General features: G+C 35.5%; 1 protein-coding gene and 1 pseudogene across 1 annotated transcript; one reads left to right on the forward strand and one right to left on the reverse strand.

The window, feature by feature from the left end:
* The first annotated feature begins 312 nt into the window (after positions 1-312).
* Ufsp2 (UFM1 specific peptidase 2) lies at positions 313-22,092 on the forward strand. The gene is made up of 12 exons (XM_026389495.2): positions 313-406; positions 6,479-6,557; positions 7,643-7,826; positions 7,910-7,976; positions 10,043-10,200; positions 10,610-10,802; positions 11,840-11,986; positions 14,775-14,939; positions 15,163-15,287; positions 17,449-17,525; positions 18,516-18,640; positions 21,923-22,092. The coding sequence occupies exons 1-12, from the start codon at positions 404-406 to the stop codon at positions 22,007-22,009; spliced, it is 1,410 nt and encodes a 469-aa protein (XP_026245280.1). The 5' UTR covers positions 313-403; the 3' UTR covers positions 22,010-22,092.
* Positions 1,747-3,939, reverse strand: LOC144250122 (ADP-ribosylation factor-like protein 5A pseudogene; annotated as a pseudogene).
* Positions 22,093-22,173: the final 81 nt, after the last annotated feature.

The following is a 22,173-nucleotide window of genomic DNA, read 5'->3' on the forward strand; positions in this document are numbered from 1 at the left end:
CATGCAGGCTGCGAAAAGACTCCGCACGTTCGGCGCACCGCTGGGACTTATTGTGCTGCGTTGCCCGGGGTACGGGAGAAACTATTCCAAGTAGACTAAGGGAGGACACGAGGAGAGTTCCAATCCGCATCGAAAAACACACGGGACGACTTGTGAGGGTCTGTAGGATACAAAAGACTCAATCAATCCAATATATCGAAAAAAGTCTTTGGTTTCCCATCCTTCTAGCCATCGGCGAGGAGATGTAAAGTGGTACGTTCTGTGACGTATTGCTGCCGGGCATGCTGGGAATTGTAGTCCCCCTCCCAAGCCCTACCCTTTGGCCAGCGATGACGCCACTTCCCGGCCGGCCCCAGATCCTCTAGGCAGAAGTAGACGTCCGTGTCACCCCCACGTCGTGGAAATGGTAAGCGCTTCTGCTCGTCACCGACCCCTGCGTTTCCCCTCCGACTTGGACAGCCCGGGTCCGAGCCCCTGAAGGGAGACGGGCTCCCTGGCCCTCGATGGTCGCTGCAAACTACGTTGTCTGGAGTCTGCAGCCTGGGCCTCTCTCCCAGCTGCAGCCAGAGGGAATCTGTCCACTAACTCTTGCACCCTCGGCTCAGCCACGTTGGGATACTCGCTCCCTGCCTCTCCTCCTTGTGATTTTTTTTTTTTTTTTTTTTTTAGAATGAGGCATTATTCGTCGTATTTGAAGACTATTAAGAAAGAAGATTTTGAGCTAGGAAAGAGGAATAGCTGTTCAAATAAATACTCTGTTCCCTTAGCTTCGGTGTTGCACTCTCCTGGTTTCCCTCCTGTCTCATAGCTCAGCCAGGTCCTCCAATCCCTATCCTAGATTAACAGGAACACTTTACATCCTATGCTTTCTCCCAATTTTGTATCTCCCGCTTAGTCCTTTCTTTTGAGCTCCAGATTCATAAATCTGCTAACGGTGCCTCCACTTGGATTGCTCATATGTATTTCAAACCCTGCAGGTTCAAAATTGACTCATCATTTTCACCTCCCTCACTTCACATCTGCCCTTACTCCAGGAATTCCCATCTCTGCACATGACACCACAATCCACCTGCCAGCCAAAAACTTGGAAATTACCCTTAACACCTTCCTTTTCTCAAATGAATGTCCAATCCATAATCAAGTCCTATAGATTCTACTTCTAATTGCCTGTCCGTTGTCACTCTCTCCACTCTTGCCATCCTTGTCCGTGCCACTGTTAGTTCTATCCATCTAGGATAGTCTCCTAAGTCGTCTTTTAAGGAGGCTTTCATGAGTCCATGCCCTTGTTGGAATGGGCTCTTCTATCTCCAACCCCACTCTGTTCCTCTAGAAGTGTTAATACTTCTGCTACTCCTACCTACTCAACTGTCACATCTTAGCTTAAATATTATTTCTTCAGAGAGGATCTTGATTCAGAAGTCCAGGGAGACTTACGTTTTTTCACATATGGAATGTTCATGACAACCCTTCTTATCCCAGTTTTACAGAAGAGAAATAGACTTGAGCAATTAAACTGGGCAAAGTCATGCAGTAAGTAGCAGAATTAAAATCTGCTCTTGCCTGTCTTTTTACCTTCTTTTTAAAAATATTTTTTACTCAAATGTCCATACACTGTTTGTATGGTAGTATTGATCTTTATATAACCAACTTCTTACTGAGAGCTACTTTAGTGGTTTCTTCCCCCCTCCCTTTCTTCTTTTTTTTTTTTTTTTTTTAGAGTATATATTTTAATACAGAATAATTCTGTTTACAATTATGACAAAAATACCTTCAATTTTCAAACATTAAAAAGAAAGAAAGAAAGAAACCTAAGCAAACAAAGGTATTTTGGGGCAAGTTATTTCTTAGTACAAATAATATATCATACACCAATCAGTTTTCCAGCCAACAGCATTAAAAATTTACCACTATTAATTGTTAAACAATGCATTTACAAGGTGAAAGATCAAAGAAAACTTAAGAACAACAACAACAAAAAACCTCAAAAGGATTCCAAATCCTAAAATAAGAAATCTGCAAATTAAAAAATTTCAAATGTTGCTCAGAAATTTTTTATGCATTACTTGTACTCTCATTTTAACAGCTTGACATATATACTTTTATACTTAAAAAGACTCTAGCTAATTGTTTAATAATATTTATAGAATGTTACCTCTTTGGGTAGACATGTTTCACACAATAGATTTTAATTAAGAAGAAATCACTTGATAGTTTTAATCGCAATTTATGATTGGTTTATAAGTGGGTTAATAATCTATTCAATAATTTAGACCAATACAAGGATTAATCTGATCAATGCTCCACTGTGCAATTCTGTCAACTGGGTAAGCCAAAAATTTGACAGATATTTCACTTAGTTGGATTACACATTTCTATGTGTGTTACTGATCAACAAAAATGGATATACAATGTCAAGTTTTTTCCTGTATCTTTTTTTTTCTTAAGAGCAGCTCAATGATTGGGGGAGAGGGGACGTTTGATTAGTACAATACAGAAAACATACAGGAAAAGTATAAAATGGCACTTAATACCAGTACTTATCTCATTAGGGCAATAACTAAGGATATTACTAATTTTTGCGTTATTTGCTTTTCTTTAAAACACAAATCAAAGCCATTAACTTGAACTTGAGGTATATACATAATACATACACAACCTTAAGTAAAATACTTTTTTTTCATAACTAACATGACATTTAAAATATTGGAAACAGTATATGTGCTGATTTGTATTTTGACTTAGTGGAACAAAAAGAGAACAACATTCAGTTGGGGAGGGGTATACTGATAATAAAGCTCTTAAAGTTCAAAACATCTTCCTCTCCCTTTGTACTTACCACAGGCTACACATTGTCCTGAGAGGATTCATTGAGAAAAATGTCAATCACAGCTTTAATAAAGTACTTTGGAAGGAACTAATGAGAAAGCAAATTGGAAGATGAGACTTCATCTTGTTTTCAAATAAGTGGTCTTAATTTTTCTTCTTATAGAAAAAAATTGAAATCAGTTTATTATAAATATATCTAAACCATTAATTTTTGCAGCTTTCAGGTAAAGTCCAGCACTTTGTTTATACAAAGTCTATGAGAAGAGGTCAGTAGAGATCATCTAATCTTAAGTCGTGACATCATCCATTCAAGTCCTTGGCATAATCCCTCGCCAGTAAGAGCACAGCATGCCTGGATATGCCACTGATGATCTTTAATAGAAGTTAGCTTCAAAAACTGGGAGATTTCTGCTACACTCATGCATTCTTTAACGTCTTGTTTATTAGCAAAAATCAGTAATCCAGCTTTTCTTAGGTCCTCATGTGCTAACATTTTGTAGAGTTCTTCTCTAGTTACAGAAATCCTCTCTCTGTACTGTCCACAACTACTATTACAAACTCCGTGTTAGTATAATAAGTATTCCAGGAAGAACGAAGAGACTCTTGGCCACCAATATCCCACATTAGGAAACGTGTATTATTAATCACTATCTCTTCTACATTACTTCCTATTGTAGGGGATGTATGTACAACTTCATTCATAGAAAATTGGTAAAGGATGGTAGTTTTTCCTGCATTATCCAATCCAACAATGATAACTTTGTGCTCCTGGTGATTGAACAGTCTCCATATCCTGGTGAAGAGAATTCCCATTCTCGGGCAGCGGACCCCCTCCAGCCACCCGGGCTGCCTGGCCTCTCTTGGCTCAGGCTAAAGGGTAGAGAGACGCACTGAAGCCTCCGCCTCTGCTGCTGCTGCCGTTCCCGCACTGGCCACCGGCCCGCTTCCAGGGAACCGGGGGGAGGCCAAAACCCAGACCGCCCTGCCGTGCGCGAGGCCCCGCCGCTGCCGCCGCGGCACTCGCCTGGCTCGCGGACATCGCCGCCGCGTTGTCTGCGACGAGCCTCGCGGGCCACCGTCCTCCCCCAGCTCCTCTCGGACGGCTGCGGTCCCTTTCTTCTTCTTCTTCTTCTTCTTCTTCCTCCTCCTCCTCCTCCTCCTCCTCCTCCCCCTCCTCCCCCTCCTCCTCCCCCCCTCCTCCTCCTCCTCCTCCACAGCAGTAAGATAAATGGACAACAGTGAAGCTGAATATGCCCTGAACTTTCTTGATTATTTCCTTAGAATAAATTCCCAGAAGCAGAATTGGGACAAAGGGTGGGATCTTTCAACAGGTTACAATTTTTAGAATAAATAAAAGCAGTTACTCTTAAAGAAAAACAACAAGGTATTTGTGAAGTGAGAAAAAGTTGTAATGGTACCTACTTTATGTTCTGAGGATCAATGTCCGCAGTCGATGTCAGTATCTATTTAATTCCAAATACGGTTCTCACTGTGCAGTATGATTTTTCAGCCTGATTAAGACATATTTTGAGAATATGACAAAATCTTTGAAACCTCTCCTCAAAAGCAAGCTCTCCCTCTTCCCACTCCCTACCTTTGCTGGTGTCTTTTGGTCACTCTCTCACACACAGTAATAAAGTTTGTCATATATCATCATTGACTACCTGGAACTTGGCATATGTACCCAAGTTAAGAACTGTTGATCATTTCCATTTTGCAAGTTCTCCTCCCTCTGCATGTTCCACATTGCAAGTGTTATCCCATGCCATTTAAATTCTATTTTAAGTGGTTTTTATAGTTGTATGATATTCATAATTATTTAACCAATCTTCTGTTGGTGGTAATTAGGTTAAAATACCCTAATTTTTTTGTGTTTTGCAGATTTTCTTATTAGAGTAAATTTCTATCTGCAGAACCACTAGTCCAAAGATGGGACTATAAAAGGCTTAGATTCTTTTTTTAAGTGTATTTTTTTTTAGTTGTAGATAGACACAATATCTTTATTTTGTTTATTAATTTTTATGTGGTGCTGAGGATTGAACTCAGTGCCTCACACATGCTAGGTGAATGCTCTGCCACTGAGCCACAACCCCAGCTCAAAAAGCTTTGATTCTTATTGCCACCTTCTAAGAAGAGTTTCCAGTTTATACTGACACCATCAATGATTTGTTAGTTTCCTCTCATTGTCTTGTCCACCAGGTGTCATCAGATTACGTTCAGTTTTCTTATTCTATTCTTAAACTGGTTCTTTACCATTTATGTTTTCATGTTGTTGTTAAATCCCTCAAGATTATAACTTAGAAATATCATCTTAAAACTGTAGTTCTCAGCCTTTTTTTGCACATTAGAATCACGGGCATGGGGGCAGAGGAAGCTTTTAAATATCCTTTTGCCTATGTCTAACTTAGACCAATTGATAATAATTTCTGGGGGTGCAACCCAAGTATCAAAATTTTAAGTTCCCCAGGTGATTTAAGTATGGAAGGTTGAAAACCCTTGATTTAAAATTTAGGGATGTTAAGGTTTGGATATTAGGTATTGAATGTGTTCCTAGTCCCTTCGTGATCAATGGTCACTCAGCTACCTTGTCTCTGGGGGATAGAGACGTGGAATCAGCACACAGACTCCAGGAGCTGGTGAATGAACTGGCTGGAGACCCATCTCAGGTCGTTGTCCAGTAGCTCAGTTTATTTTTGGAATGCACATAACGGTTATAGGGTTTGAGTGGGGCGTGCCTGTCAATCATACATAGGCAAGACAATATCCATAAGCCAATCATCTTCTGCCTAATGTAACCGCACTGTGAGGAAACTCTAAATATTGCTGTCGTGGCAGAAAGCAATCTGGAAGGGTCTTTAACCCTTACTGAGTCAGGGGTTCCATGCCCTGAAGCCCCTGACTCTCAGTTTCTTAGTGAGGCAGTTTGGCAATGCTAACCACAAGTGCTGAGGATGTGGTTTCACCCCATCCTGCAGGCGCTCCTGTCAGGCCTGAAGAAAGGTGGTATTTCAGGCATTTCCGAGCTGCTAGTAGCTGCTAGCTGAGACTGAAACTTATTCCAACAAGGTATCCCCCAAAAAGCTCATGTTAGGCAAGATAGGAATGTTCAAAGGTGAAATGAGTAGATTAATGAGAGTTGTAACTTAATGGGTGGATTAACCCACTTGGTAGTTTAATAATTTGGATATATTCCTGGGTGGTATCTATAGGCAGGTGGGACATGGCTGGAAGAAGTAGATTATGTTTTGTCATTAGCATCTTAAGTGCCTATGTGCTGTCTCTCCTTTCTGGCTGCCATGAGCTGAGCAGCTTTCCTCTGCAAAACCCTTTTTCCCATGATATTTTGCCTCATCTCGGGCCAAGAGCAATGGAGTCTACTGACCAACCAGAAACTGAACATCTGAAACCCTGACCCCAAAATAAACTTTTCCTCCTCTAAGTTGTTTTTGTCAGATATTTCGGTCACAGCTATGAAAAGCTGATTAAACACAAGGCATCACATTTTATTTTACTCCATAAAACAAGGAACTAATTCAAGAAATAATCCAAAGATTCAAGCTTAATTAATGCCTTACTCTAAAGTCTAATAGATTCTAATTTATTTGAGGATGGGTATGTTTTGCTTCATAAGGGAATTTTTGTTTTATTCTAGGTAATTTCAGAAACTATGGATATACTCTTCAGAATAAGAGGAGGCCTTGATCTGGCTTTCCAGCTACCAACTGCTAATGGTAGGTGTTGAGAAAACTTCTACCTTTTTATCATAAAATTAATGATAAAATATACTGAGATTCCATTTGGCAGATGAAAACAAGTGAAAGACAGGTTAAATGAACTAAGGTTATATATTTAGTAAGTGAATTAAATAGTATTTAAACTTAAACTTAAAGGTTATAGCACCTTTACCAGTCCATAGGTACCTCTGTGGCAATTAAAAAAAAAAAAAGTCCGCTCCTTCCCTTAGGGAATTTTTATGCCTCTTGCAGAAAATTATTACAATAAACATAAATATTGCCAATGAGTATAGTGTACGTAATACATCCAGAGCCTAATGTAAATAATAAATCTAATACATTTGTACATTTTAGACTTGCAACTATACATAACCTCACATCTCCAGACCCTACTTTTTAAAATACTATTATAGTAGTATAAGAAAGTCCATAGGAGAAAAATCAATGGGGTTTGTATAAAACAAGTTCTAGGATGTCGTCCTGCTTCTGACTTGGACTACTGCCATAAACAAAGATAAAGAATACCAGAGGAGGAATGTGATGAATTGAGTTTGAGAATTTCAAGATGCTTATGGGACATTAAGTGCAGATTCCCAACAGACATTTGTCTGAAACTTAGGGGAAAGTGGTCAGAATTGGAGCTAAGGAATGTGATGTCCATAAAAGATGATAGCTAATACCTTGATAATAAATGAAATCACTCATTAAAAGTATGATCAATTATATTACAGCCACACAGAGGTTCAGAAAGATAAGAAATGAAAAGTGTAGGAGGAATGAAGACTTAACTGCTAATAGTGATGGGATTTCTTTGTAGGGTCATGAAAATTTTATAGAATTGGTGATGATTGTAAAACCTTGGGAATATATTAAAAGCCACCTATTTTAAAAGAATGAATTTTATGGTTTGTAAATTTTATCTCAATTTTAAACAAATAGAAAGGCAAAAATATTTGTTATAATTAATGGAAATGGGTATTTGAGAGTCAGTTTCACTGTGTTTTACTTTCCTGTGTATTTGAAAGAATTCAGATTGAAAAATCTAATATTTTTCTTACCTTTTACATATTCTTTTAATTTAGAAATTTTTATCAAGAAGGCGTTAAAACGTGTATTGAGTGACCTGTCGAAAAAGCTTTCTTCAAATGCACTTGTATTCAGAATTTGCCATAGTTCAGTGTATGTATGGCCTAATAGTGACATAAACACCATTCCAGGAGAACTGACTGATAGCTCTGCTTGTAAGAACATAATGCGCTTTATTAAGTAAGTACATTTAAAGATTTCTAGAAATTTTTTCAAAACATCACTTCATATTTTTAAATGTATCTGTGTATCAAAAATTTTAGATCTGAGCAGGAAGAAGATACAAAACGAAAATTCATGAGAAAGAAAGACAAAAAATTATCAGATATGGTAAGCAAATCACTTGTCTTCTTTATTAATAAAAATATTAAATCTTCAAATTTGGAGCTAAGATCTTATAGATAGTTTAATCTAACCTTATTTTTATAGGTCAGAACATTGAGTTTCAAAAAGATTTTGTGTCTGTTTCACATATCTAAACTTTATCTCACTATAATACTTATCTTGGAAATTTTTTTTAATGCTTTCTTTGTTTTCACAAAAATAAGATAGACTTGAATACTTTTACAAGTCATTTAAAAGTAAATAGAAGTACATAAAAATACTCATTCTTACAAATGACAAAGGGACACATTATGACATGTAAAATAATGAATGCTAAAGGATTTCTTGTTCTTCACACTGTTTTTTGTTCTACTGATTTTCGCACCAGTATTACTGTTACCTGCCATATTCCACAAATTTTTCCAGAGATGAAAAATGGAAACACTTCTTCCAGGGTACAAAGTTAGAGTGACTATAGTGTTTTTTTAATCTGATTGGTGGACAATGGGTGCCTATGAGATTAGCGAGACCTTATTAAACCACCAGTTATGAGAATAGAGAAGAAAAAGTGGATACAAAAGATATTTAGAGTATACAATGGATTGTATTTGGAAATTGATTGGATATGGCACAGCCAGTTTCTTACTTGAGAAAAAATGGAAAGTGATGAAGACATAAGGTCATTGTGGGTATGTTTGACAGAAGTAAGACACAGACGAGCTATTAAATTTACAAATGTGATGTGCACAAAAAATTGTGAGGTGGAGATTGATTTGAAAATTATCAATAGTTAGAACGTGACGTTTTGAGTAGTACATGTCAGTTATTTCAAAGTATATTCCCTGATTTGAGTTTGTTTTTATGCTTTCTGGTCATTAGATTCCTGTATTATAGTCAGGAATATCACTGAAGAGATATTATGTCCTTTCCAGTATAGTGTACTAAAGAGGCAGATGCTATCAATTTGTTCTAATTCTTAGTGATGTTAGCTTTCATCACTTACTTAAGATGGTATCTACTAGTTTTCTCTGTGGTAAAGGTACTATGTATTCCATTATGATTAATATCCCACGAGAGAGTACTTCTAATCTAGCTCTTAATCGCCATTGTTAAATTTCACCAGAATCCAATATGATGCTTACAATCTGGTGTTTTTTCTATGGTTTCCTTCTGCATATATTAGATAGCATTGTACTATAAGGAAGAGTCCGCCTGCCCCCAATCCCTCTTTATTTTTTTCTCATTTTCATGAAGCTTAGATTCTTATTTTATGAAATGGACTATAATCTGGTACTATCACTAGTTATTTTGACACTTATATTTTCTAAGATTTGACCAATAGAAGCACCTTCAAACCTCCTCTGTTGTCTTTTTGCAATTATATTTTTGAGCACTCCTTTCTGTCTTCTGTAAGATAGTCCAGGTGCAACATATTCTTTCCCTGTTCCAGCTCAGGAATCAGTCATTCTTCATGGAGTATGCATATATATATATAGATACAAACGGGCATATCTATCAGTGTAAGTAATATTGATTCCTTCAATACCACTTCAATTCCACCAAGTTATCAACAACTCCCAATGAGAAGCTTGACTGCCAGTATCCTCAGCATTTTGCAAAATTTGTTCAGACACAGAAAATAGTTTTAGACTGCAAAAATCAATCCTAGTAAATACAGCTGAACATTTGATTATAGGTCTGTATGTATTTAAACCAGGGGTATATAGTCAAAGTTCCTTTTGTGTGAAGTTATCTTATGGTGTTTGTTTGAATTTTTTAACAATTAAAATCCATACAAAAGTTGAGAGACTAGTATAATGAACCACGGTGAATCTATACCTAGCATTAACATTGTGTCAACACATGACCAGTCTGATTTCATCTTTGCTTCCTATCCACTCTCCCTCTTTGCCCAGATTATTTTGAAGCAAAAAGAAATTTCTTAAGATTTGTACTTTTAAACAATTCACTGCAACTTTATGTATTATCCTTAAAAAAAAAAAGGTCCTTTTACTTATCCTTCATATTTTGGGCGTAATGTTCAATAAGTTGACATTGCTGTTTATCTATAGCATCAAATAGTAAACATAGATCTTATGCTGGAAATGTCAACCTCTCTGGCCGCTGTAACCCCCATCATTGAAAGGGAAAGTGGAGGACATCACTATGTGAATATGACCTTGCCAGTCGATGCAGTTCTGTCTGTTTCTCCAGAAGAAACATGGGGAAAGTAAGTATTTTTATACTATTACTGCCACATTTAAATGAAGACCCTTCCTGCAAAGTAATCAGAGCCCATTTTTAGATATTAGAATGGCATGTTTGAGAGGTTGTTGTTTTTACTATGATTTACTCCTTGTTTATTATCAACCAAAGAGTCACCTAGTAATTATTTATTTGGAGAAAGTAGGGTAGCATGCCAAAAACTAGAGGGTTTCCCTTTATCCACACAGAGGGAAAATACAATTTCTTTTACTTGACATGATTTAGACTTCTTTTAACAAACCTGATCCAGACTTGTTTTAACTAACCTGATCCAATCAAGTTTTTACTATGGTAGAGATATATTAGCTCTACACTTTGATTCAGTGGCCATTAAGACTTTTGTTAATACACTTGTGTATTTCCTCCCCCCGCAGAGTTCGTAAACTTCTAGTGGATACAATTCATAATCAACTAACTGATATGGAAAAATGCATTTTGAGATATATGAAAGAAACATCTATCGTGGTACCTGAACCATTGCACTTTTTATTACCAGGAGAAAAAGGTCTCGTAACAATTTCATATCCATCAGGAATTCCAGATGGCCAGCTGCAGGCCTATAGAAAGGTAAAATCAATTCATTTATTCTTGAAAAAGACAATGACCATTGTTCATGTTATATTTATTTATGTATTTCCAGTAAAAGGAAATTATTTTGTAATTTACCTTAAAAGTATGGAAATAAATTATTATTTTTATATTATTTAATTTCTGTTTTCATGGAACTTTTTTTTGTATTACTAATGAAAAAATATTGTGCTGGTTATATTTTAATTTCAAATGCTCCATTTGGTTCATACATTCTATGGAATTTTTATAATTTTTCTATAATGAAATGCGGAAATGAAAAGATGTAGCATGTTTAGATTAGCTGATGATTGTTAACAAATTGCCTTTCCCTTCTGTTACTTCCAGATTTGTGGGGAAAAAATAAATAAAACAAGATTACAGTTAAGGAAGGAACGTTAGAATTTATGCAAATGCTGATTATCATCTATGATAATACTTTACCTTAGGTAGGGTTATTAGGTTTTATTAGATGAATTTGGATAAAAACATAACTAGCATTTAAAGAAATTAGATTTATTGGTAAAAATGACTATTTTTTTAAGTGTATCTTTTTGATATGTGGCCTTGCCTATAACCCATCAAATTGTATTATGGGGCCATTTTCCTAAAATCTATCCCTAAGAAGTAGTGTAATATTCTAACCCTGTATACCTCTCTGTAAATGCAAGGTGAATTGATTTGCAGAGGTAACATCTATCCAAGGTGGTCTTTTCAAATACTAGAGTACATAGGAGTGATGTCAGAGTTTTAAAAGTAACCATTACATGTTTTTTAATACAGTTGAGAAAATATCACATTTTAAACATGTACATATATTTTTATTTTCATGCCGTTTTGGTTGGTTTAATACCACCAACTTCTACTCTATAATTTAATCAGTACCCTTTATGTTTGTAAAGTGCTCTTAACATGATTTTTCAAAATACTTTGATCTAGTTTTATCTTTGTCAAATATAATTTGTTTTACATCTTTATTTATTGACAAAGAATTTTAATCATTAACTTTTTTCTTTGTTGATTCTGATTTCATTTAGGAGTTACATGATCTCTTCAATTTGCCATGTGACAGACCTTATTTCAAAAGGTCTAATGCTTATCACTTTCCAGATGAGCCATACAAAGATGGTTACATTAGAAATCCACATACTTATCTTAATCCACCTAACATAGAAGCCCATATGGTGAGTTTTAACTAATTGCATGTAAGAGTCATTTGATCATTTGCCTCATTTATTTTTTGTTGGTACCCAGGAGAAGTTTTAAGGATTAATTCATAATATATGTCATCCCTAAAAAAATAATTTATCACCTATTTCTTTGAACAGTCCTTAAGATAGCAGTAATTAACATAATTATGACCTGAGAGTGGAGAGTATATACCACATTTCTCTTACTCAAATTTCATTCCTTGATTTCTTTGAAGGTTTGTTCCATTTTTTTCATTCTGAAACTGCAAAATCATTCTAATTAAGGGCATATCTGCACAAACCACACTGAAGGATACATTTGGCAACTTTTTGGTCTTATTTTCTACATGTCATCTACCTGGTTATAAGGGATAGATTCTCACATAAAGGATAGATTCTCCCTTAAATAAAAGGGATGGAGAAAGGAGTTAAAAATACATGTAGACCAATGAGAAATAGGAATAGGAGCACAGCTGGCCCTCTTAAAACAAAGGAACCCTGAGACTGGTAGCTGTCCCGGTGTTTCTCAAGTCCTACATGGACTCCTTGATGGCTATTCTGTTGCTTTCTATGTGTCTGTTTTTGATCCTGAGTGGCTTGTTCTATCTTTTCTCAGTTTCATACCTTCTGTATCCTCATTGTTTCAGTTTGTGTAGGACTTTTTCCTAACCTTCCTCTTAACTGCTCAGTGTGTGCTTCATTTCAACTTCATTACCTGCTCCTTACTGGTTCACTCTGTACTTCTCAATTCAGATTCCCAAAAGAAGGAAAATTTAACTGGCTGTCTTTTCATGACAATTATTAAGCACCTTCTGAGTGTCCAGGGGCTTTTGTAAGAAAATCTGAAGAACTAAAATTGAATATATGATACAATAGGGGCCTACTTTTAGTCTTATCCATCTGAATGCACTTAGCTCCATCAGAACGGTGGACACACCAGCTTCTCCTAGAAAGAACTCTGAGCACTCACTGTTACATGTACATACAAGAGTCTTTAGAGAGCATTTCAGGGTTATTAAATGACTCGCTTATTTTGAAAAGATGGGAAGAAATCTTGAGACCTATTCCTTGTTAAAAATCTTGCTCTGTCACAGACATAGAATCATAGAATAGGAAGTATAAAACAGAGTTTTATACTTTTTGTTGAGACAAAAAGTAAAACTCTTGATGGTTTTTCTAGTAGATGAAACATAAATGTTTTCTCTCTCAGACTATATTCAGAACTCCTCCAGGGTAGGTATTATATCATATATTCTCTTTTAATTCTTTAAATTAGAAAACTTTGACACTCAAAATACTAAGTGAATACTGATATATTTGTGACAATGAAATTCCTTATCTGTATTACAAAGGAGCCAGAAGCATTGATAATAATTTTTAAATATTTATTATATAATATTTTATATGTACATATAATACATATGTAAAATGTATAGCATAGCAAGGAAATGAGTACCGAGGAGCCCCTACTTATTTAAGCACTAGAACATTATCAGTCTGACAGAGCACTCCTTCCTTTTTCACTCCCTGCCTCCACAACAGTTCCAAGAAGGATTCTTACACAGTTGACCCTCCATATCCATGGTTGTGCATCTGTGGACTCAGTCAACACCCTGATCAAAATTATTTTGGGGAAAAAATTATGTCAGTACTGAACAGTCTTTTATTTCACAAGCAATTCAATTGTTTTAGAAAATAATATTGGTTTATAAAAAAAGATGTGCATTCTTAGCATTATACTACAACTAAAAATTTTATAATATCAACCTTTATTTTAGAGTTATTAAATAACACCCTGGGATGTTTATAAAATGCAGAAGCATTTTATGAATCCTTCACTTATTTGTTTATACATTCCTTTAGTCCTTCATTCATTCATTTAGGCAGATCATCATGTATTCAACAACATTTGTATCAATTGAATGCCCAGTCTGTTATAAAAGCAATGTTAAGTTAAACATCAAATAGTGATATGCTTCGGAATAAAGTAGGCTAAAGATGATGTCCAGGGCAGAAGACAGGTGGTGAGAGTGAGCATGCCATCTTTAGGTTGGATGGTCAGGGAAGTCTCTGACAACTTAATGGAAACCTGAGTGGAAGAAGGGTGAAGCTATAAAATTATTTGGGTAAATAGTTTTTCTATCCAAAAGAACCTTAAGGCTCTGAGGTCAGATTATCCCTGGTGTATTTGAACCCAAACCAGATGAAGAAATAGGGGAAAGCAAAGGAGATGAAGTTGGAAAGGAGACCACTGTTGGGTCCACTGTTGAGGAACTTTGGTTTTTAATAAAATCAAGAAAGAGGGTATAATGTTAAGCCATAGTTCTGTGAAGGTATATTTATTTATTTATTTTTCTAATTTGTTATATATACCAGCAAAGTGCATTACAATTCACATATTACACATATACAGCACAATTTTTCATGTCTCTGGTTATATACAAAGTATATTCACACCATTCATGTCTTCATACATGTACTTAGGGTAATGATGTCCATCTCATTCCACCGTCTTTTCTACCCCCAGGCCCCTTCCTTTCCCCTCCCACCTCTTTGTCCTATCTAGAGTTCATCTAATCCTCCCCTGCTCCCCCTCCCAACCCCACTATGAATCAGCCTCCTTATATCAGAGAAAACATTTGGCATTTGGTTTTTGGGGATTGACTATTTTTACAAGGTTCTAAAGCAATAGTCAGAACAGTAAACATGCCTCAGGCATATGTATAAAATATGTACTTCTATCTTAAGTTAATATTGTGTTATATTTCTTCTTTTTATATAGATTTATGTGGTCCAGGGCATATATGGTTATCACCATTATATGCAGGATCGGATAGATGACAATGGCTGGGGCTGTGCCTACCGATCGCTGCAGACTATCTGCTCTTGGTTCAGACATCAGGGATACACAGAGAGAGCCATTCCAACACACAGGGAAATTCAGCAGGTACTAAACACCCCATTTTAAATTATAAGCAAGTATATGTTTTATTAGCCATTAATAATTTAATATAATACCATTAATAATTTTTATTGCCCTGTGGTGTAGACATATTGTTATTTGGAAGGAAAAAAAAATTCCCATACTGGTAATTAGAGAAAATACCCTAAATGTAATTTTTAATAGTTGTCATGTATATGGATTTTTTTATATTTTTAAACACATAAAGGCTCTAGTTGATGCCGGTGACAAACCAGCAACATTTGTCGGATCACGGCAATGGATTGGATCTATTGAGGTACAGCTGGTACTAAACCAATTGATTGGTATAACTTCAAAAATATTGTTTGTCAGGTAAGAACACTTTAAGAAATTAGGTAAATCATTTCAAAGTGACAGTTTGTCATTTTTATTAAAATAATTTTAAAAATTATATATTTTCCCCTATTTATTTTCACTCCTTTCTCTTTCTCCTTACTTTATAAGTTTCATTTTTTAACCCTAAATTTTTTTATTTGCTCTTAGAAGACTTTTGAGTTTACAAATAAACTGTGGTATATACCTTCATTGTCTAAATTTGTATTTTAGCCTATACAAAGAAAACTTACAAGTATTTTAACCTTTGTAATTACAAAGTCTAGTTTGGGGTATTTTTGTTTGTTTTTTGGTAACAGGGATTAAACTCAGGAGTGCTTAAACACTGAGCCATTTCCCCAGCCCTTTTCTATTTTTTATTTTGAAACAACATTCTGATAAGTTACCTAGGACCTAAGTTGCTTAGGCTGGCTTTGAACTTGTAATCTTCCTGCCTTAGCCTCCCAAGCTGTTGGGATTATAGGCATGAACCACCACATCCAGCAAAAGTCTGGTTTTTGAGTGCTTAATTCTTCAAAAAGTCTTGAAAGGACAAAATCAAATCTTGATCTGTGACTGACATTTTTGTTTGCCTCTTGCTCTTTTTCTAAGATATTAATAAACCATTAATGTGTCCAAATAATATACTTATCTTACAATTCTAGAGAATTCTATTATTAAAATGAGAAAATATAAATTAAGTTATATCACTTTCTCTAACCATAACTAGCTAACTCTATATTGTATGACCTCAGGTGTTTAAATGTATTTTTTAATTGATAACTATAGTTATAGTATCCTCATTATCAAGTGCTTTAATATGTCTGATTTCACAATTGGAATTTGGAATAGTTATGGAAATCACTGCTAAATAATGATAGATTAAGAAGCAAATAATTTTTTCAAGTGAGTTTTGGTACATTAAAACATTATTTATACATTCCCTATTAAGCCAAAAATTAAGGTGTAGCATCATCTGGCACCTCCAAAAAAAGTAAACACAAAAACAAAAACAAAAAAACATACTAATAGTGCCTGATTTATAATGGGCCAATTTATGATTTATTACTTTACAATGGCACAAATGCAATAACTCATTCAGTAGAAACCTTCTTTGAAATTTTTTAAAAAATATTTTTTAGTTGTAGATGGACGCAAATACCTTTATTTATTTATCTTTATGTGGTGCTGAGGATTGAACCCAGTGACTCACCCATGCTAGGTGAGTGCTCTACCACTAAGCCACAAACCCAACTCCCTTACTTTGAAAATTTGATCTTTTCCTGCGTAGTGATGTGCAGTTTAATACTCTGGTGGTGGTGGGCTAATTCCCAGTTAGCCATTTGTTTACAAGGAGAAACGCAATGTACTACGTTGCTAAACTGTGATGTTTGGTATATGAGGTATCTTAAATGCATTTCCAACTTATAGTGTTTTCAATTTAAATAATGGGTTTTGGGGATGGAATCCTATTGTGAGTCAAGGAACATATATGTACCTCCCTTTACCTCTCCATCTTTCTTTCCTTTTCTCAAAAGTAGATATTGCATAATAATTATGTTGTACTTAACAACATTTTGCAATTTTCATACCAACTTCACAGACATACATTTCAGTCCTAGAATCTCCTCTGTCACGTCTATAGGTAGGTATTAAGAAAGAGAAAATACAGACTCAGAAATGCCATAGCTGGGGATGTAGCTCAGAGGTAGAATACTTGGCTAGCATGCTTGGCCCTGGGTTTGATTCACTGCACCACCAAAAATATATAAATAAAAAACTCTCCTTTTTTCTAATAATTAAATTTCTGCATAAGAGTGCCCTGGACATCAAGATGAACAGTTTGAATCTCATATTTAAAATCTAGAACCTTCTTTATTCAGTTCCAGAAGAAGAAAATTAGGCCTTTCTTCTTTCCTAGCATAGTTAGTAGCCTTAAATATTTAGAGTTTCTGTTGCTTTAAATTGCTTTCTAGTCACCTTTGGCGGTGGGTGGGGAGGGATGCTTTCTAAGTTTGTTCTCTACCACTTGATTTTTACTTTTTTGTTTCAATAACAAACCAAAAGGAAAACAAAAGGTAGAAAACATTGGCTCACCAAACTCATTATTTGACCTTAGTGTTCAAAGTAGTTCATCTAATGGAAAATGGTTTCTTTCTAGCCAAGGCTCAGAAATGGCTTCACGAGGACGGGAACTGGCTAATCATTTCCAGAGTGAAGGCACTCCAGTAATGATTGGTAAGGTATCTTGAACATCTTGGGCTATTTTGATAGAGCGGAAAATGTGTGAAATGACTTAGTAATACTTAAATGTTGCATAAAATAAGTCATTTTAAACATTTTAAAATTAAATTCTATACCATAATATTAGCTCTCTGGATATTTTAAAAATTTACAAGGTTCTTGACAGGTTGTAAAAAAGATTATAATAACAAAAAGAAAAGCTAAGAAAAGAAACCGATAACTATATTTAAACATTTGGAAAACTAAGAGAAGTATTAAAAAGGATAAAGCTGCAGTGGCACACACCTATAATCCGAGCAGCTTGGGAGACTGAAGCAGGAGGATCAAAAGTTCAAGGCCAGCCTTAGCAACTCAGTGAGGCCTTGAGCAACTTAGCAAGATCCTGTCTCTAAATAAATAAATAAAAAGGACTGGGAATGTAGCTTAGTGGTAAGGTACACCTGCATTCAAGCCCCAATAGCCAAAAAAAAGAGGAGATGGTCACTTGACTAGACATCAAAAGTCATGGCTCAGTCACTTGGCTATCTGTGTGACACTGTGCAAATGACTGAACCTCTCCGGGCTTTATTTGTAGAATAAGAATATTGGGTTGGTTGATCAAAAGATTCATGAGTCTCTGAAGAGGCAGAAAGAGTAGGTAGGCAATATCATTGGAGATATCAGAGCAAATACAGCAGAGGCTCCACGGCAGTGATTATTCTGTTGGGAGGAGTTTGGAGCCTTATCCAATTTAGATAATTTAAAGGATATGGCAGCAGAATACAAGCTTTATGTGATTATGAATACAGGTTGCATCTTTCACGTGTCAAGGATAAAATTTTACCTTTTCAGAGTATATTTGACATCATGGTCTTTTACAATTAGGGTAATGAATTTTAATGCTATTTAGGTCAATAAGTAGGCAAAATAATCTGTCTCTTTATTTTAAAATATAATGGCAGTTTGAGATTGGTTTATGCCTCTGGTATGTCATGTCTTCTCTAGGAGGAGGAGTCTTAGCCCACACAATACTAGGAGTTGCATGGAATGAGACGACAGGGCAGATAAAATTTCTGATTCTAGATCCACATTATACAGGCGCTGAAGATCTGCAAGTTATTCTGGAAAAGGTAAGTATCCATTTAACACAAATTTAGCAACAAAGCCAAGAACTCAGAAATGAAGGATAGCAAACTAGATATCAACAGAAAGATGACAAGCTGAGGGCAGTGAGGAGGCATTCTAAGGCTATCATGAGTAACTGTCTATATAGGGAGACTAGAAGGACAAAGTCAGTTGGAAAAGATAAAATTTAGGTTAAATTTGTAAAACCTTTCTCAGTTTTTATATTTAATAATGGAACACAAAGTTCATAAATATATTACTTTAGAGATTTTATAGCTTTATACAAATAAATACATCCAGGTTTACTGATGACTTAAAATATAAGGGTAGAACATATAAACTTTTATAATTTTAAAATTAACTAGAAATAGCCAAGCAAAATGCTGGAGATTATGGAGGACTGACTGCTTTTGATTTATTTACATATAACCTGATCTTATTCTATAGAGATTTTGAAGTTGAGACCAACTCAAGAATATTTGTTGATGTTTTACAATATCAGTTAAAACAAGAATTAATTTAAATTGATTTATAGGGAATTCTCACATATGAAAATTGAGTACTAAATCTTCAGGAGACAAGTATTTTAAGCCATAATTAAGCCAAATTTTAAATAACAATTATTAAAATTACAAAGAACGCATACAACCTTTTAAATCATCAACTAATGAATGTATCCTACTATTTTATTTTTTTTAAACTTTATTTTATTTTTTTTTAAAGAGAGAGTGAGAGAGGAGAGAGAGAGAGAGAGAGAGAGAGAGAGAGAGAGAGAGAGAGAGAGAATTTTTAATATTTATTTTTTAGTTCTCGGCGGACACAACATCTTTGTTGGTATGTGGTGCTGAGGATCGAACCCGGGCCGCACGCATGCCATGCGAGCGCGCTACCGCTTGAGCCACATCCCCAGCCCCCCTACTATTTTATTACTCATTCATTACTCTTCATTTTTGTCATGTTTTCCTTAGGTCAGTATCATCAGTATCAAAGAAAGGTTTCTCTGAACTTTGTAGTTGGAGTTTAATTAGGTCACTTTTTGCAAAGAATGGGATGGTTTTAACATTGAAATTCATTGGTGAGGTATTTTCAGAAATTAAAAAAAAAAAATGTAATTACACCTTTCTAAAGCCCTAAGGATAAAAAGTCAGCAATCCTGAAAGAAAGGCACGGGCTGCTCCAAGAACTTACAGGAGTTAGATGTGCTCAGAGCAAGCTGCAGAAGTGTGGCTGGAGAGACAGGCAGGAGCTAAAGCCAGGCAAGAACCCCAGGAAAAGCCTTATTTTCATCAGGGGAGTGACATAGATATTACTTCTTTACCACAGGCTTGAGGTGCTTTGCACTAGATGGAATTATCTATGTAAGATTTTCTGAAGTAATTAGAGGAAGTCAGGTTGTCTCCGATTGCTTTTTCTATAAATTGCAGTCTCCTCCTTTTGGGCTATTTTGATAAAGTGGAAAATGTGTGAAATTAATTAGTCATATTTAAATGTTGCATAAAATAAGACATTTTAAAATATGTTTTCAAAAAATATGTTAACATTATTTTAGGAGTTATATTTCTGTAGAACTCTGCAATAGCAGGAACCCCCTTGACGCACAGTGCTTAGAAGAAACTATGAAGCCAAAGCCAAGTGCAGCCATCAGTAGAATTTTGACTGTCACTTGATGCAACAGTCTAAGAGGCAATTCTGCCTCTTCTGTTCCTCTTTACCCTCTTGTGGAGCTTTCCTGTTTACATTCCCAGGCCAGTCATCTCCAAGAAGCATCGTCCTCCATATACTTGCCTTTTGGCACATTCTCCACCCATTTCTCATTTAAAAAAAAAAAAAAAATTGGATCTGGTTGCCAGGAGAAAACCTACATGTCTGAAAGTATCAGAAAAGGTTAAAACAAAAATGGTATAAGCCTTTTTATATATGTCTGTTAAGAAAACAGATTTTAGGGCATTGAATTAAAGTTTGGTGAAAAACACACGCCAATAAAATAGATTATTAATGTATAGAAACGTCTAATACATGGTAATCCAAACTTAATGGTGGTTGCCTAAGGAGAGGATTTTTTTTCACTTTGATCATGTTTGAATTTTTACAATGTATGTTTTTGCAATCAAAACAAAAAACAGGTGGTGCACACCTGTAATCCCAGCGGCTCAGGAGGCTCAGGCAGGAGGATCATGAGTCCAAAGCCAGCCTCAGCAACTTAGCGAGGCCTAAGAACCTCAGCAAGACCCTGTCTCTAAATAAAATACAAAAATGGGCTGGGGATATGCTCAGTGATTATGTGCCAGTGGTTCAATCCCTGACCCCCTTCTTAAAAAAAAAAAAAAAAATTTAAAAGATCTTTTCCAGTAAGACCTCCCCTCTCTCTACACACACACACACAAACACACACACACACACACACACACACACACAAAATGGAGCTAAGACACTATCTTTTATAGCCACTCTAAATTTTAGCCAGAATATCCTGACTTAGTTAAAAGAATAAGATGACTATTTTTCTTTCCATGGTATCTGAAGAGTCCTCATCTAGCCTCTTCCCAATTATTTCTCAAAGCATTTCATTCTGAAACAACATAAACCGGTCATCAGCTTTTTCTTCTTTAATAAATCAGTGGTCCTAGAAGAAATTTTATAAACTTTCATATAATCATATGATTTTGTTTGAAAGTAATTTTGTCTGCATGAGAAAAGGATTAATACTGACATGAAGAATGGCAAGTAGAAATGATTATAGCCTGAGGAAAAAGAAAGAACACAGAGTACAGCTCATGGGGCAAGATCAGTTTCTCACTACCATGTTTCATCCTATCTAGGATACAACCAAATAAGCTATACTTGTTATTGACTGCCAGAGATATAAAACTATGCATCTTAGGACCCATGAAGTGTGTGGTATCTGAACTAACAATTACTATTAGGAAGTTTTTCTTTTTTGATAATTTCTGTGACTAAATAATCTAGGATTAAAAGTTTAAAATCTGGGTTGGGGTTGTGGCTTAGCAGCAGAGCGCTCGCCTAGCATGTGCAAGGCCCTGGGTTCCATCCTCAACACCACATAAAAATAAACAAAATAAAGGTATTGTCTCTAACCAAAAAATAAATATTAAAAAAAAAGTTTAAAATCTGTGTTGAAAGGACCCAAATAAGTTACTTTTCTACAGTTAGAAAACCCTTGAATTATATAGGTATTGGAGTCCTATTCCAGAGCTTTGTGCTGCAATTTCTAGTGAGTGGTCTTAAAACTTAGTAAAATGTTTTCCTTTCCCTTTTCCCAAATCCAGGGCTGGTGTGGATGGAAGGGCCCAGACTTTTGGAACAAGGAAGCTTACTATAACTTATGTCTTCCTCAGCGACCAAATACTATTTAAATTATCTTGGACTCAAAGACTATAGTAAAATGGTATTATAAACTTGTTAATAAAAAATTTTAATTTCAAAGTAAATCCTGAGTGTAGTTTGATATTGAACTATTACCTTTTGCAAACATAATAACTATTGCACAGTTTATTCTTTAGACATTCCTTTAATAACA

The sequence above is a fragment of the Urocitellus parryii genome, chromosome 14 (genome assembly GCF_045843805.1).
Source record: "Urocitellus parryii isolate mUroPar1 chromosome 14, mUroPar1.hap1, whole genome shotgun sequence".
Taxonomy (NCBI): Eukaryota; Metazoa; Chordata; class Mammalia; order Rodentia; family Sciuridae; genus Urocitellus; species Urocitellus parryii.